Source organism: Hipposideros armiger, unplaced genomic scaffold (assembly GCF_001890085.2).
Source record: "Hipposideros armiger isolate ML-2016 unplaced genomic scaffold, ASM189008v1 scaffold_347, whole genome shotgun sequence".
NCBI classification, from domain to species: domain Eukaryota; kingdom Metazoa; phylum Chordata; class Mammalia; order Chiroptera; family Hipposideridae; genus Hipposideros; species Hipposideros armiger.
The window spans coordinates 1,824,150-1,839,464 of NW_017731697.1; the positions used below are offsets into that span (position 1 = coordinate 1,824,150).

The 15,315-nt window shown below is 49.8% G+C and overlaps 1 protein-coding gene across 1 annotated transcript in view; it reads right to left on the bottom strand.

Annotated features, from left to right (window-relative positions):
- Nucleotides 1-14,854, bottom strand: part of GFPT2 (glutamine--fructose-6-phosphate transaminase 2) — a 40,993-nt gene extending 26,139 nt beyond the window's left edge. The window contains exons 1-3 of the mRNA XM_019661436.1: nt 14,768-14,854; nt 1,239-1,346; nt 333-431 (exon numbers count right to left, since the gene is read on the bottom strand). Coding sequence (XP_019516981.1) covers nt 333-431; nt 1,239-1,346; nt 14,768-14,774 — 214 coding nt within the window. The 5' untranslated portion in view covers nt 14,775-14,854. The remainder of the gene's footprint in view (nt 1-332; nt 432-1,238; nt 1,347-14,767) is intronic.
- Between the last annotated feature and the right edge of the window lie 461 nt (nt 14,855-15,315).

A 15,315-nucleotide genomic window follows, 5' to 3' on the forward strand; every position in this document is an offset into this window, starting at 1 on the left:
AGTAACCTAACTTACTTAACTGAAATAAGCTTACTTTAATAAAAAAATTATATGTCACTACTACAGGTGGAAAAGCAGTGTCATTCACCAGAAAAATTTAAAAAATAAATACATAAGTACTAGGTATTTTTTTAAAACATTTCTTCATGCACCACCACCTAAAATAAACCATCCCACAGTCCGGGAAACACAGTTTTACTCTGTGGGCTTAACCTTCTATTTATCCACTCTCACACAAGTTAGTGTTTCTAGTCTTGAATACTGTTGGAATAAAAGATTTGCAAGCGACCCACGCTGACTTTATTGCTTTGACTCGTGTGCTTTGCACTTACTGTAAAGTTCTTCATCAAGAGCCTTGACTTTCCCCTTTTTCTTGACCAGCTGGATATGTCTTTCTTTGACTTCATTATTATTTCCATCAATTGCCACACCTGCAGACAAACATGTTTTCTGAATTGGAATTTAAAGTTTGCCTCACACACTTTGTTGCAGGGCACCACCCAGGGTGAGGGCTGCAGGAGCTGTCGATTTCTTAGTTCTTGCTCCTCAGGCTTGCCACCTATGCCACCTAGTTGACTGTGGCAACACTTAACAGCTAGCAGGGAATGTGCGCCCGGATCCTGGGCAGTCATCGGCGAGCCTGGGGAGCTGCAGGGAGAGATGCCACCGCCAGCCACAGAGGCATTGGGCATACTTAAGGGCACTCATCTTGCTGTGCACTTTGCATTCGGCTACTTTAGCTGGTACCCGCAGGTCTCAGCATTCCTGTAATCTGTTACCTGACCTGCTTTTGGCTAAACACTGATAGGGGTGACCTGGCTCTCCCTTTCTCCTAAGGGGGCTTAATTAAAAACAGGAAACACACTAAATGTCCACAAGTCAGGTGCATGGAGAAGTAAACTGAGATAGCCATCCAGTGCGGGACTGTGCAGCCTTTTAGGAAGGTCGTTAGGAAGAGTTCAAGATATTGGAAAAGGCTGAGACGAGTGAAAAAAATAAAAGTACAAAACTCTATAATTACAATTAGGTGAAAAAAAAAATCTCTGCACAACACCTCCCCTCCTCTGGCCCCACCCCAAGACCACCCCAACAATGATCAGAGGAGGGACACAAAGATACCCATGGGGCACTTTGGATGCAGATTTCTTTTCCCTTGTTTCTTTTGACTTTTCTAGAGTTTTCAAATGTAACCAATGAACAAGCGTTAGGTTCCCATGGCGGAAGCCTGCAGGGCCTACCTGCGGAGTCATAGCCTCTGTACTCCAGCCGCTGCAAACCCTTGATGAGGGTTTCAAAAATCTCCTTCCTGGTCCGGGGGACTCTGTAGTTCATGTAGGCAAAGATTCCTGTTAAAAGAGGGGACACCGCACTTTATAAAACCCTGGGTTTGCGTTTCAGTGAACACAGCCTGGGCATGCAGACACAGTGGCCCTGCAGGAGGGGTCTAGGTTGCGGGCTGAGGAAGATGCTCCCCTCCTGCTTCCAGAAAGTTGTCAGAGGCAGCCCTTCCCTTGTGCCAAAAAGACCTACACAGCGCGTGAAAAGCACCCACACACCCTTGGCCTAGCAATTCCACCCTGGACAAGTTCTCCACAGGAGACGAGGCTTTCGGCAATGTTTATAACAACAAAGATCAGCAAAACAACCCAGCCACCCATGGATTTCTAGAAGTCCCCACCTACATGGACACCTTGACTGGCACAGAATGGGCCTGGGAAGAGTCACACAGGAGTCACACAGCAGCCCTCTGTGGCAGGTGGGGACGGGTGTGGTGGCCTTTGCTGCACTTCCCACGCGTGCCTGCTGCTTGGATCAGTAAACACTTCACAACAACAAAAGCAAAACCATCTCTTGGCCCCTAGAGAATCCTTACCTTCAACACAGGCCCACAAGCCAGGAAGCTTTTGTTTGGCTTTATTCTCATATTCATTCATATTCCGAAATAATATATTCCCAAATAGGAAGTAACAGTTGTCACGCTGGATCTCTCCAAACACCTCCACTCCCCTGCTTGAGACCACGGACCCCTGGCCTGTCTCCATCTTGCCCTGTGAGTGCCCCATCTGGTCATCCCTCTGTCATCTTGTTCTCCCAGCCCTCCTCAGAGCTCAGCTCCAACCCCACCTCCCAGGACAGGCTAGTCCAGGCCCCAGCCCTTCTATCCACAGGGCCACCCCAGTGCTCTTATGTCCTGGGACATCTCTGTCACCTAACAGGGACACAGGATGGTGCTCCTATCTCCATATTTCTCACTGTATCTCAGCATACTATCCTTGTTCAATAAATGTTTATGGAATCGAGTGACCCTGAATCTATATTAATCAGAGAAGCAATAGTATGGATCACGAAAAAGTTATTGGGCTCAGGTATATTCACAGTAACTCATCTTCCTGAAAACGCACCATGTGCCTGGCACTGGGCTAAGCATTCCCACACAGGTGTCAATCAAAGCTTGCAGCAACCTTAGAGGTCAGACCTGCCATGACCTCCCTTACCTTCTGGAACACAAGCCTGGCAGGCTATGACTGAGCCAGAGTTGGGAGTAGAACCAAGGACACCTGACTTCAGGATTTAAACACTCCTAGCACTGGGTGGCGCTGCCTCAGGGATGGATAGGTTCAAAGAAGGTTTATTTTCCCAGTTTTAATTTGTAACTTTTTTATTTTTCCAACATTTTTGGGGGGATAACAGGAAAATCTGACCAGAATTAAAAACTTGCCAGATGTCTGCATCCCATGTTCTTTGCAGCATTATTCACAACAGCCAAGACATGGAAACAATGTAAGTGTTCACTGACAGATGACTGGATAAACAAGATGTGGTACACATACAAGGTCAGACAATTAAGTTCACAAACTCACCCTAGAAAAAGTGCTACGTACCTCATTGCTGAATGTCACAACAATCACCTTTGAAGTACTCCCCTTGGAAAGCTATGCACTGATGCCAGCACCTAGTACACCCTTCAAAAAAAGTTTGGAACTTTTTTTCTGGAATGGCCATCAGAGCTGTCATTGTATTACCCTTGATCCCATGAACGTCATCAAAATGTCTTCCTTTCAATATTTCCTTTATCTTTGGGTGAAGAAAGAAATCATTAGGGACCAGATCAGGTGAGTGGGGAAGGTGTTCCAACACAGTTACTTGTTTACTAGTTAAAAACTCCCTCACAGACAGTGCCATGTGAGCTGGTACGTTGTCGTGATGCAAGAGCCATGATTATTGGCGAAAAGTTCAGGCTTTCTAACTTTTTCACGCAGCCTTTTCAGCACTTCCAAATAGTAAACTTGGTTAACCATTTGTCTAGTTGATACAAATTCATAAGGAATAATCCCTCTGATATCAAAAAAGATTGGCAACATCGTTGCAACAGTTTGCGAACTTAATTGTCGGACATCTTACATTTGAAAGTTGCTAAGAAAGTTCTTATAATAAGTAAAAAATTTTAACGATGTGAGGTGATGAATGTAAACCAATCTTATTGTGGTGACCATTTTGACATATATGGTGCCAAAAAAATGTATACAAGTGGACACTTTGGTCAATGTTGCTCAAGCAGTAGTTCACTTGATGCTGATGGTAGCCACTTCGAGCACCTCTTGTAATTGCAGAAGTCAAATGTGACTTGTATTCATCTTTTGTTATTGATAAATATTGAGTAATACAACTTTAATATTGTTTTCCTTTCTTAAAAGGTGTATACATTTTTTTGGACACACATGAGGTCTGACAAGTAAGTTCAGGAACTATTGTTAAACTTTTTTGACATCAGAGGTATTATTATTTGTACCAACTGGACAAAAAGATAACCAAGTTAACCAAGTTTACTATTTGGAAGTGCTGAAAAGGCTGCGTGAAAAAGTTAGACAGCTTGAACTTTTCGCCAACAATTCATGGCTCTTGCATCATGACAACGTACCAGTTCACATGGCACTGTCTGTGAGGGAGTTTTTAGCTAGTAAACAAATAACTGTATTGGAACCCCCTTTCCACTCACCTGATCTGTCCCCTAATGACTTCTTTCTTCACCCAAAGATAAGGAAATATTGAAAGGAAGACATTTTGATGACATTCAGGACATCAAGGTAATACAACAACAGCTCTGATGACCATTCCAGAAAAAGAGTTCCAAAATTGCTTTGAAGGGTGAACTAGGCGCTGGCATCAGTGCATAGCTTCCCAAGGGGAGTACTTCGAAGGTGACCATAATGATATTCAGCAATGAGGTATGTAGTGCTTTTTCTAGAAGGAGTTCATGAACTTAATTGTCAGAACTTGGGTGTGCATGCACATGCATATACCAAATCATTATGTTGTACACTTTGAAGTTATACAATGTTATCTCAATTATATTGCAGTAAAACTGGAAAACATTTTGCCAGCGATGAACTTCAGAGAGGATAACCTGAAGATATCTGAGAATTGAGCATGATTACATGCAAAATCTATAATCTCTCCCGTTGTTAAGTAGACTTCAGTCAATATGGTGTACCTGAATGAATAACTAAATTTCAATTAAATGAATGTTATGTTCCTAAGCTGTAAATAGGGTCACATCATACAAATATCTAACTTGCTAAAATTCATCTAGACACACTCAGTCAAAAATAAGTGATACATTCAACAGTGCCAAAATATTTTGCATTCTTGTGTACTTTACTGTACACAGGATCTATTTTCACACACATCTTAAGGTACAGAGTTTATATTTAAAAACATGCACACTATGCTTTCTGAGCAGTTATAGACATTTTCTGTTAAAAACAGCCACGGATAATTTTGACAGTCAGCTCTTTCTGTCTTCTTGGCTGACGAGTTCAGGGGAGGTGCAGCATGTAAGGAAGGGTGCGTCCAGCCAAGGTGCCTGTGAGCTTCCTGGGCTCACCATTTCCCTACACTTCAAACCTGAACATAACTGGCCATGGGATGTATGGTCACGTTGCTTATAAAAAAAAAATGGTAGCTACCTTTCCATGTAAACATTTACAAAATGTTAACAGCTTTATTGGGATAGGTCACTACCATACTAGTCTCTCATTTAGAGGGCACAATGTGGTGGTTTTTAGTATATTCACAGAGCTGTGCAACCATCACCTCTATCCATGTTTCTGTGAAACTTTTCGTGACACTGATTTTTCTACAAAAATTCAGCAAGTTCCCTGGGGGGGGGGGACATGAGCAAACTGCAGTCACTTGTGCAGATCACCTAGCTCTGGGAGGCAGTTATATGAAGGAGGGAGCAATGCAGGTCATTTGTGGAGTCTTTTAAGCTATGAAACTTTGCTGGCCTCCTGAAAATTGTTCTAGAATTACACCTGCACCTCACAAAGGGGAGCTGACAGGCACTGCAGATGGCACAAAGGCCCATACACCAACTCTGGAAAGGCTTAAAATCCAAATGCTTTTACAAGACGGCTCTGTGGCGCTGCTCCCCCGTTTTCCCCTGCACCCCTCCCTCTGGGCCAGACTTCACTCTGAGCTCATGTCAGGCACGTATGTTCTTCGGGGGGCCTCTGGCTCTTGGATCTACAATAGCTTCCTTGAGGGCCATGAGGGGGTGGGGGTGTGGCTGCCGCCAGAGCATCACACCACCCCCAGGGTCAAGGGTCCTTGTCCTTGTCCTCAGGATCACCAGCTGTGTCCACACCCAGCCAGGAGGCTTGGCATCCGGCTGGCCATGAGGGTACAGTTTGGGAGACTGCTGTGGTGACGGGGGCTGCTGAGGACTGGTTTTCAAGATCTTTGCACAAGAAGACATAAATCAAACTTTCAGCATAAACTGTCTTGCATGCCGGCATCTCTTCAGTATGTCCTTTCATTAACTAAGCACCGTCTCTCTCCCCTCACAGTTCACCCTCTTGGCAACTGAGATGAAGTGAATAAACCAGGCTTTACATGACACTCTTGCTGTTGTTAAAAAGCAATGGACTAGAATAAAGCTGCTTTCCTGGGAATTTCTTGTGCCGTTCACATCACAATTCCCTGCTGGAATCCCTTCCCTCCACCATAAGAGCTACAATGAGAATCCATTTTTTATCTATGAGATCAGTAAAGATCTGTTTGACAGTAAGTGAGAGTTTAAATTTGTGCACCCTCTTTGGGAAGCAATTTGGCAGTATCTCAGAATTAAGAGGTACACATCTGGTGACCAGAGCTGTTGCACTTCTAGGAGCGTGTCCAGCAGATACCTCTGCAGAGACGCATGTGTGCTCACTGGAGGATAGCTGCTGCTCAGAGCTGTTTGTGGTAGCTGGGGACAGCCTGAGGACCAGGTAAGTGACGGCACAGCCACATCAGAGCCACCGCAGAGACACGGGCAGGCGGCCGGCCCTCCACAGGAGCGAGGTGACATTGTCAGCTCTCCTGGAAAACAATCTACCTCTCCAAGATGTGCCAAGGGGAAAACGCAGCTTGCAGAATATGAGTGAATTATGTGGGGGATGGGGCAGGGAGATGCATATAGTATTTCTGGAAGGGTACCCAAGACGCAGGGCCAGTTGCCTCCAGGGAGGGGACTGGGTGTAAGGCAGAAAATTCCTCTCCCCCAGTGTGTGTGTGTGCTCTTTGTATGGTCAGGACATGTGAGCTCGTGCCGGTGGAGCTGACTGAATTAGAGTGGTGGGCACTCCTTGTCATGGAGCCCAAGGCAACTTCACTGACTTTACTGTGGCTGCCCAGCCCTGCTCACGGAAGGACAGTCACACAAAGGGAGAAAGCACAGTCTGAGCACACCTTCCGGTGCCTAAAAGGACTGGCTCAGGATCACCCTGCCTGGAGGCCTCCTCCCTGAGGCTCACCAGTCTGCAACAGCCAAAAGCACAGAGGGTGGCGGCTGACACCTGCAGCCTGGGCCAAATACCGCTTTCAAATGCCAGCTTGCCCCTGCTTTCTGTGTGGCCTGGAGCAAGTCACTGAATCCCTGTGGAGCTGGGCCCAGGTAGCACCTACTTCCCAGGGTTGCTGTGAGAATTCACAGAGCCTTTGCAAAGCCTGGCGAACAGTGCACGCCAATAGTAAGCGTCCTGAAAAGAGGCAGACAGGAGCTTCCCCTCCTGGGGAGTGTGAGGTACAATACAGGTCTGTGGGGCACACGGTAAACCCTGGAGAAATGATCATGCACTAAAACCCAGGGCAAAGTGGAACTACTTGCCATTATTTCTTCGTGGCTTTCTACTTGGGGAAATAATGGTTAAGCCAAATGGGTGATGAGGCTGCAGCAAGGTCAAGATTCAATTTATCCCCAAAACATTTCTCTGGCCCTAGAGGGCCTCATTATCCAGCTGGGTGTTGCGAGAAAGTGCTGGGATGACTCCATCAGTGGGCCTCACAGGGTGGGTGGGTCAAGAGTAGACAGGATGCCCAGCGACCTCCCCACCCCTCATGGTGGGTGGGGGGATTTGCAGGAAGAGGCGCTGGGGGCTGAGAGGTGAGGGAGGGGCAGAGCTCCTGGGCTGGCTCTGTGCAAAGGTGGCTCCACTTCATTCTGCAGTGTCAGCTGACAGGTCACCCACCCCCTCGGTCTAATGCATACCTTCCCCATTACCCCTTTTGTAAAAGCCACATGATCCTGTTTATTTTCTACACAGCACTTGCTTCCTTGACTTTTGTCTGACTCCCCACTGGATTGTAACCTTCATGAGGATGGAACCACACCAGTCTGTTTATTTGTCTTATTCATCGCTGTATCCCCAGCCCCTAGCCTAGAGCCCAGCACATTTTAGATGCTCAGTAACTACATGTTGAAGAAATGAATGCACGAATTAATGAATGGATGGGGTGATCAGAGAAGGTGGCCTCTGAGCTGGGCCTGAGACAGCCATGTCCAGCCATACACAGCAGATCTGCTCTCAGGAACCTGAGTGAGTATGAGAGGCAGGAAGGCGGGAAGTAATGAGCCTGGGTCCCTGACGGTCAGGACCTTTCACAAGGGCAGCGTGGCACTGCCAGTGTCCAGGGGTCACCCCAAGACCCTCAAGCACAAGGTTTATGTCCCGACACTAACCCCACACCCACCCTCATGCACTGTGATGATCCCAGGACTGGAGTGAGGAGATCCAATCAATCTCTAGAGAATCACAGCACTCCGCTTGGGGCGGGAGGAACAGAGTAAACCATCACCACCACCATTTACAGGGCCCCCATGTGCCAGTATTTCCAGACCTTAACACGTGTGATCCTCACAATGCCCTGTGCCCAGGTTGTGGCACCCAGCGACAGACAGAGCATCTGTGGCTCCGAGACCAAAGGCTTGAATCATTCACAGCCAGATCTGCCCGACTGCAGGTGCTCATCACTGCGGCCCCCCATGTCAGCATAAGACCTGTTTTAGGCTCCTTCTCCAAGGGGTGAGAAACAGCTGGCACACAGGGGATCTGGCCTGTGTGAAGGTGCTCACCTGGCTCCTAGGGACAGCCCTCTGAACTCTATTGGTCAGGCTCAGGCCATGCTGATATACCCTCTCCTGACCCCTGGGGGTCCCCTCAGCACAGGACACTGTTGTTTCTGACTCCTCCTTTCTCTTCCCATCCAGCCCCCTCCTTTCAGGGCCAGCAACCACAGCAAGGCTGGCTCCCACTGCATCCCTCCAAGGGCACCCCAACCTCCTAGTGACAGATAATGACAATGACCACAACGGCCAGGGCCAGGAGAGCTGAACTATTGGAATGTTCTGTACAACCCCTGGAGTGCGCAGGGTGCCAGATGGGGCAGGGTTGTTTGGGACCTAGAAGGTGAGGGACAAGGTCAGGTTCACAGCGGGCAGGCTGGGGTCCACATTCTGATTCTGTGGCTTAGATTTTGGGGATAAAAGCTCCATCTCTCTTAGCACTGTCTCCTTAATAAAGGCCTGCCCCCTCTGTGAGTGAGGGTGGACAGTGCCCGGTTCCACACACAGGGTAGGGGCTCCATTGTGGGAGCTACGTCACTGCCCAGCCAGGCGGGGACCCTTCCCAGGCCAAGGGGGCTCTTCCCACAACCATCCAATGCTTCTTAGAATTGAAGGGTCTGAGCCTTTTAGTCCATGTGCCGAGTCTAATTAGATACAATTCTAATTCCCAAATTGGATTAGTCTTTGCCCAGACAGAGGACATGGCCAGTTGGATTTCTGCCTCATAAAATTCCTAAGTGTGTGTGTGTGTGTGTGTGTGTGTGTGTGTGTGTGTGCGCGCGCGTGTGAGAGTGTGGTGTATGTGTGTGGCATGCAGGGGCAGTCTACTCTGCTGGGTGAGACCCCCAGGCAGGGAAGGCCACTGGGCCAAGGGTAAGGGCTGCAGAGGAGGCTGTGGGCTCTCTGGAGGTCCAATCCTCACTCATGTAGTCTGGGGAATGCCACTTTCTTCATGAAGTGGAGGCGACAACTCCTGCTGCCTCTTCTCAAAGGGAGGACAAAGGTGGAGGTACCCAGGAAGCAGGAAGCAGAGGTCCCACAGAGGGGGGTCTCATGAACAGACAGAGGGAAAGCAGGCCAGGCTCAGGGTCAGGAGGCCGTAAGCCCTTCTGGGGACAACCTTACCCTGTCTCAGGCCTCCTTGGAACTCCAGGGGTTAAAGTTAGCACCCCACCAGAATCCCTGAGATGACAGGAGGCTGCTTCTGCAGTAAGGTGGGCCAGGCATTTACATTTTTATAGAAAAGTCCTGGTGTCCTGTCAAGTTAGAATTTCACCAACAGCAAAGGGGAAGCAACATATACTTTAAATTGTATCAAAAAAATTTTTTAAGAAAAAAATAAGTCTTGTTTAAACTGCCAAAATTTGGCTATTACAAAAGCCAGACATTTTTTTTCAGTATGAAATATTTCCTTTGAAAACGAAAAAGAGGCAGATGATCAGATTAAATCACTTCATTGTTTCTGCACTGAGTTAATCTTCAGTATTTTCTCCCAAGAGTGTCTGTAACCTCAAGTTAATCTTCCTTTATAAGTGAATTTTCCTAAATATAAAAGTAATCCGCCCATTCAAAAGCACTATTTCCTAATGTCATATCACAAATTTTCGAAGTTGCTCAGAACTTGAGAAATCCCTGATGAATAAGACACCATGGGGGAATGGCATGATGATGGGAGGAGGAGGGCGTGGCAGCTGGGCTGAGCTCCCCCCACCCCACCTCTGGGACAGCTGGATTGCAAAGGCCTCGCTCTGAGAGTGCCCACATAAGACCCATACTCTGGGTGCTGATGTGAGGGAGCTGCTAGGACTGGCTCCCAGGAGCCAACTGTGCGCATCTCTACCCAACTCCATACTCGGGGACCTCACACTGACGACCTGAAATGAGCCATGATGCCATAGAAACTGGCAAACCAGAGAGCCAGGTGCCAGGCATTTATCCACACATCACTGAGTAGTGGGCTGTGTTTCTCGAGGTTCCTGTGGCTTAAAGAGGTAACGAGCCAAGGGGCGTGACCTGAGTCTGTGCCCCATCAACCCCAGCCCAGTCCCTTCTGAGACACCTGTCACGAACTGAACTGTTACAGGGAGGAAAGAAGTTTCAAATATGACAGGGCCCTGTGGGTTGGAGGAAGTTTGAGACAAAAAGATGAGCTCTCCCCAGAGTCACGTCATCTCCCTGGACGGCTGTTTCCTTGGCTGAGCCCAGGTGCGAGCCCTATGAGCACCTGACAAGCTCTCCTGAAGACCACCGTGCAAGCAAACAACCTATGTGTGTGTGTCCTGACCCCTCTTCTGGGCAACAGAACCGTGCCTGCTTCTGCAGGGAAGTGATGGGCGAGAAGGGCATGTGCATGTATGAAAGTCAGGATACAGAGAGCGCCACATTTATGTGACACAGGAACTGACTTTTAGAGAAACGGATATCTATTTGGTACAACTGAGTATGTGGCACCATGCCAGTGAAGGACAGGGTGTTTGAAGGTGGGTCCAGTCTGACAGTCTTGGGCCCAGGGGACTTGGGTGTGTGTATGGGGATGAGGGGATGCTAGCAGCCCTCTGGCCAATGTCCTTGTGGCCATGGCTTGAGCATCTGGGATTGGCAGCATTGGGCTATTCTTGGGAAGGGCACCTGAAAGCAAGAACCCAACTGTAACAGGATGATTAATGGCCTCCAAAGATAGCAAGCCCTAATCACTAGAGTCTCTATATAGCCTTTATATGAAAAAAGGGTATTTATAAATATGATTAAGTTAAGGATCTTGAGATGACAGATTATCCTGAATTGTCTGGGTGGGCTCTAAATGCAATCACAAGTGTCCTTATTAGAGGGAGGCAGAGGGAGACCCAATATGGAAGAAGAGATGGAGATGTGACCACAGAGGCAGAGGCTGGAGTAGCCAGCCACAAGCCAAGGATAGCTAGCTGCCACCTGAAGTTGGAAGAGGCGAGGAACAGATTCTCCCCTAGAGCCTCTAAAGGAACTGGGGCCCTGCTGACAACTTGACTTTAGCCGAGTAAAGCCGATTTCTGGACTTACTGGTCTCCAGAACTGTCAGAGAATAAATTTATGTTGTTTTAAACTAGCAACTTTGTGATAATTTGCCCGAGGGAACTAATACACTAACCAAGACAAAAAAGATGATGAATTCAAGGCAAGGGCTTTACCTTCTAGCAAAAATAAGAATTCTCCAATTCTCCATAACCAAGTCTTTTTTTTCCTCAGCACTGAAGAATAGGGAAGATGTAAGAATTCATGGATAGGAAGTACAACCCTTTTAGTCAAATCCACATGCATGCACGGTCCATGCTGCCATGCCCTTGCCTATGCTGTGCCCTCAGCCTGGCATGCCTGTCACTGTGGAGCTCATACTTGAGACCAGGCCTTCGTGGCACTGTCCCAGGTACTCTCCTCTCTGCCTGGTCAAGTCAGCGCTCCCTGTCTCCACTGTGCTGGGGTCCCAAGCTCACAATGCATGGAGCCAACAGGTAACATCAGTGAGTGAGGCAGCTGTACAGGGGCTGGGAGAACTGGGGAGCTTGCACCCATCATCCCATGGGCCATAGTGCACACTATTCAGAAACATGGACTCAGGGCTGCTCTTCTCTGAATTTTTTCAAGAGAAGTAGAAAATCCCACCTACTTATATGAAATCTCCCCAATTTTTAATTTGGTAACTAACTTAATGAATAAAGTTTAAACCTTATTCACCAGACAGAGAGATGTGTGCCTGCTGGTTTGGCACAGGGCTGCCGGCTACAGCTTGTGCCTGAGGTCTGCCCTATGTAATGGCATTTACCTCAGGAGTTATCCCGTCCCTGGTCAGTGACCGGCCTCTGGACTGCCCTTCCAACTCCCTGCCCTTTCTCAGAGGGAAGGATCGTGCCCGCGCGGCCTCAGGCCTGGAAAACACAAGGTCTCTCTGCGAGCAGCCATTCACCAGTGGCTGAGTGAAGAAGGAAGGAGCAAGGTAATATGGTAACCTGTCTTGGCAGAAAGTCAGCAAAATGCCAGCAACTCTAGATGTCAACAAAACCACCCATAAGTACCTACGTGTCATTTCAGCCAAACTCAGTGCACTGAAACTTCAAGAGTCATCCCTCTAGTGTGTGAGGGACCAACTAGTGCCAGGTCCAGCTTTCCGTGGGAGAAGCAGTGAAGACAAGGGAGAACCAGGGCCACCCTGGGCATGGCCATCAGTACCTGACAAGGAAAGGCCATTGGTGTGACCCCTGCAGACCCCTGCAGAAACAGTCTGGAGACGGCAGATCTCGGCAGGCCACAGCCAGCCCTGAGAGAGAAAAGATGTCCAGAAACTCTCACTCACACACAGGTGTGCACAGACTGCTCTGGGACTCAATTTCCCCAAACGTATGCTGAAGAGGTGAGTGGTTCATTCCAGGAGCATCTTTGCAATTTCTGCCATACCCTTGTACCAAATGCACAATCATTTCTTTCATGTTTTTCTGTAAAACTGACTAAATTTTTGAAACCTTAAACAGGTTAATTGCAGAACAACTGTAAAAGGAAAATCAGTATCGCTTGCCATACATACACAGCCCATCATCCAAAAACCGGACCAGATCAGTGTGTTCAATTCCAACCAGCCGTTGCTGTGAGCTCTGAGCCGGGAGCTTTTTCAGCACAAGGGGTGCTTGGCAAGGGTCAGAGAGATAAAAAAAGGCACAGGGACACCCCCAGCTGAGACTTTCTTCTGGCTACTTGAAAAGGAAATCACTTTCCAGTTCAGGACTTCCATGGAGGCTGCCTGACTCCCCTGAGGGCAGCAGGGTGGCGTGTGTCTGCGGGTGCCCTAATGTGAGCACACAGGTAGTTGTGAGTCAAAGCTCATTTCCCCAGGGGCCAAAATATGTGTAGCCTTTCAAGAAAGCGGAACAAAACTCGTGATTTTGAGAGGTGGGGAACATAGAGCCCTCCTAGGCTCAGAAAGACATGGAGAAAGCTGGATGCAAGTAGGAAGCAGGATGGAGGATTGGGGTATCATGGGAGCGGAAGGGCATCCCAGGGCCAAAGAGGGCAGCTGCTGGTGCTGGGGGCGCGGACCCTCCTAGTGCAATCAATGGTCTTGGTGCACTAGTCTGGCTCTAAGGTCACCAGTTGGGTACGGGCTTTGAATGCCACACTGAGGGGTTTAAAACCCTAAGAGCTTCTGGCAAAACTGCTACCTTTGCTTCATCTCTCTCCCTGGATTGCCCACAGGCAGCCCTACATATTGCAAATGATGCTGGGAGTCCTGAGATTTTTGCTGAGAGTTCAGGAATTAAAATTGATGCCTGCTCAGCCTGGGGGAGGCTGCATCCCAAAGGCTGCTCCTTGGTCAGTAGTTCCTTTTTCACTTTTTCAGGAGAGCCTGGCCTCTGAAACAAGGCCTTTACAGACTCTCGCCCAGGGCTCACCGCCGGCACACCCCACCCAGCAGCCCTCAGCAAAGTCAGACAGAGGCCTTTCATGGCTTCAAAAGTTCCACCAGGTCCTCCAGCCACAGGAGGCTGGAATGGGTAACTGAATCCTACTCAAGGAAAAAAAAAGGCACAGTGACCTTTTGTCCCAGCAGAAGTTCCCGGCTCCCTCCCCAGTCGGCGGAGGCGGCCCAGCCAGGAGAGTAAGGAATTGCAGATGTGCGCGCGGGGCCGTGGCTGCCCTCCCCACTGCCGCGCTACCTCGCGGCATAGAGCCGGGTAGCCGCGGTATTCAGGACGCCCAGAGCCCGGCTCCGCTCCCGGACTCCCTCTCCCAGCTTCGGCCCGAGGCTCGGTGGTCACTGCTGCTTCTTCCCGTGCCTCGCCCAAAATTCGTTCCAGCAAAGAGGCTGCAACACGGAGTCAACACTTCTAGGGACAAGGGGTGCAAGCTGGAAAGCGAGAAAGACGCGCAGGCCCGTCCCGAGCGCACCAGGCGCTGCACCCGACGCTGCCAGGAGGGCGCAGGTGGGGTCGCCTCTCCTCGGTGGGCGCGGGCGCTGAAAGCCGATTTTAGCACCCCGCACCCGGGATGCTTGTGGCCGCCTTTGTGGGAGACTTGGGGCAAGCGGAGAAAAGCGCCCTCACTGGACATGGGGTGCGGACACCACTGTGTTGCAAGGGTCCAAGAGAGGGACAGGACAGGACCAGTTCCTCCCCTCTGTGTGGACCTGGCCAGGTCGCCCTCACAAAGTCTGAGACTGAGATTAGGCATTCCCCTTTCCCCACGACCCAAGGACACCCACTCGAGGGCCGGGGCGGATCGACGCCTCCATCCCGCGCCTCCTCCCTGTCCCCTGCGCCCGGCTCTCAGGCCCTGGCGCTTAGAGGCTGGGGTGCCGGAACCTGCGGCTGCCACGGAGGAGAGAGCCGCGGGCGGGTGTCCGGCGGGCGCCACACTCACCGCACATGGTGGTCGCTGCTCGCACCCTTCGCGGCTCTGGGGCTCTGCGCTTACTGGACAATCCGCACTCCGTGGGCGCCTGGCGCTTCTGGGCTCTGGCTCCCGCCGCTGGACAGTCGATCCTTATAACCTGGAGCCTTCCGCCAGAGGCGGGGCCGAGGCGGGGCCTCCTCCCCTGCCTGCTCCCCATTGGCTCCCGGTTGTCGTGACAACGGCGGGGACTGGGCCCCCTGGAGTCAGCAAAGCCGCAGAGGGGCGGTTCCAGGCGCAAGTCAGGTCTGGAACTCCCGCGTCAAGCATGGGATCCTGGAGAGGGGCTGGGGGACCGCAGTCTGGCCTCAACCACCGAGGGACGCGGGACCCTGAGCAGGGGCGGGATCGCTCTGTGCTTGCTTCCCCTTCTATAAAAAGGAGTGACAATGGAACCGACCTCCGGGTAGCGGTGAGGATTAAGACATACTGTGTAAGGCACAGAGCACGTTGTGGGGCATGACACGTGGGTTCTGGTGTGTATTCCCTGCGGGCCAGACTCCACTCAGGGCACCGGA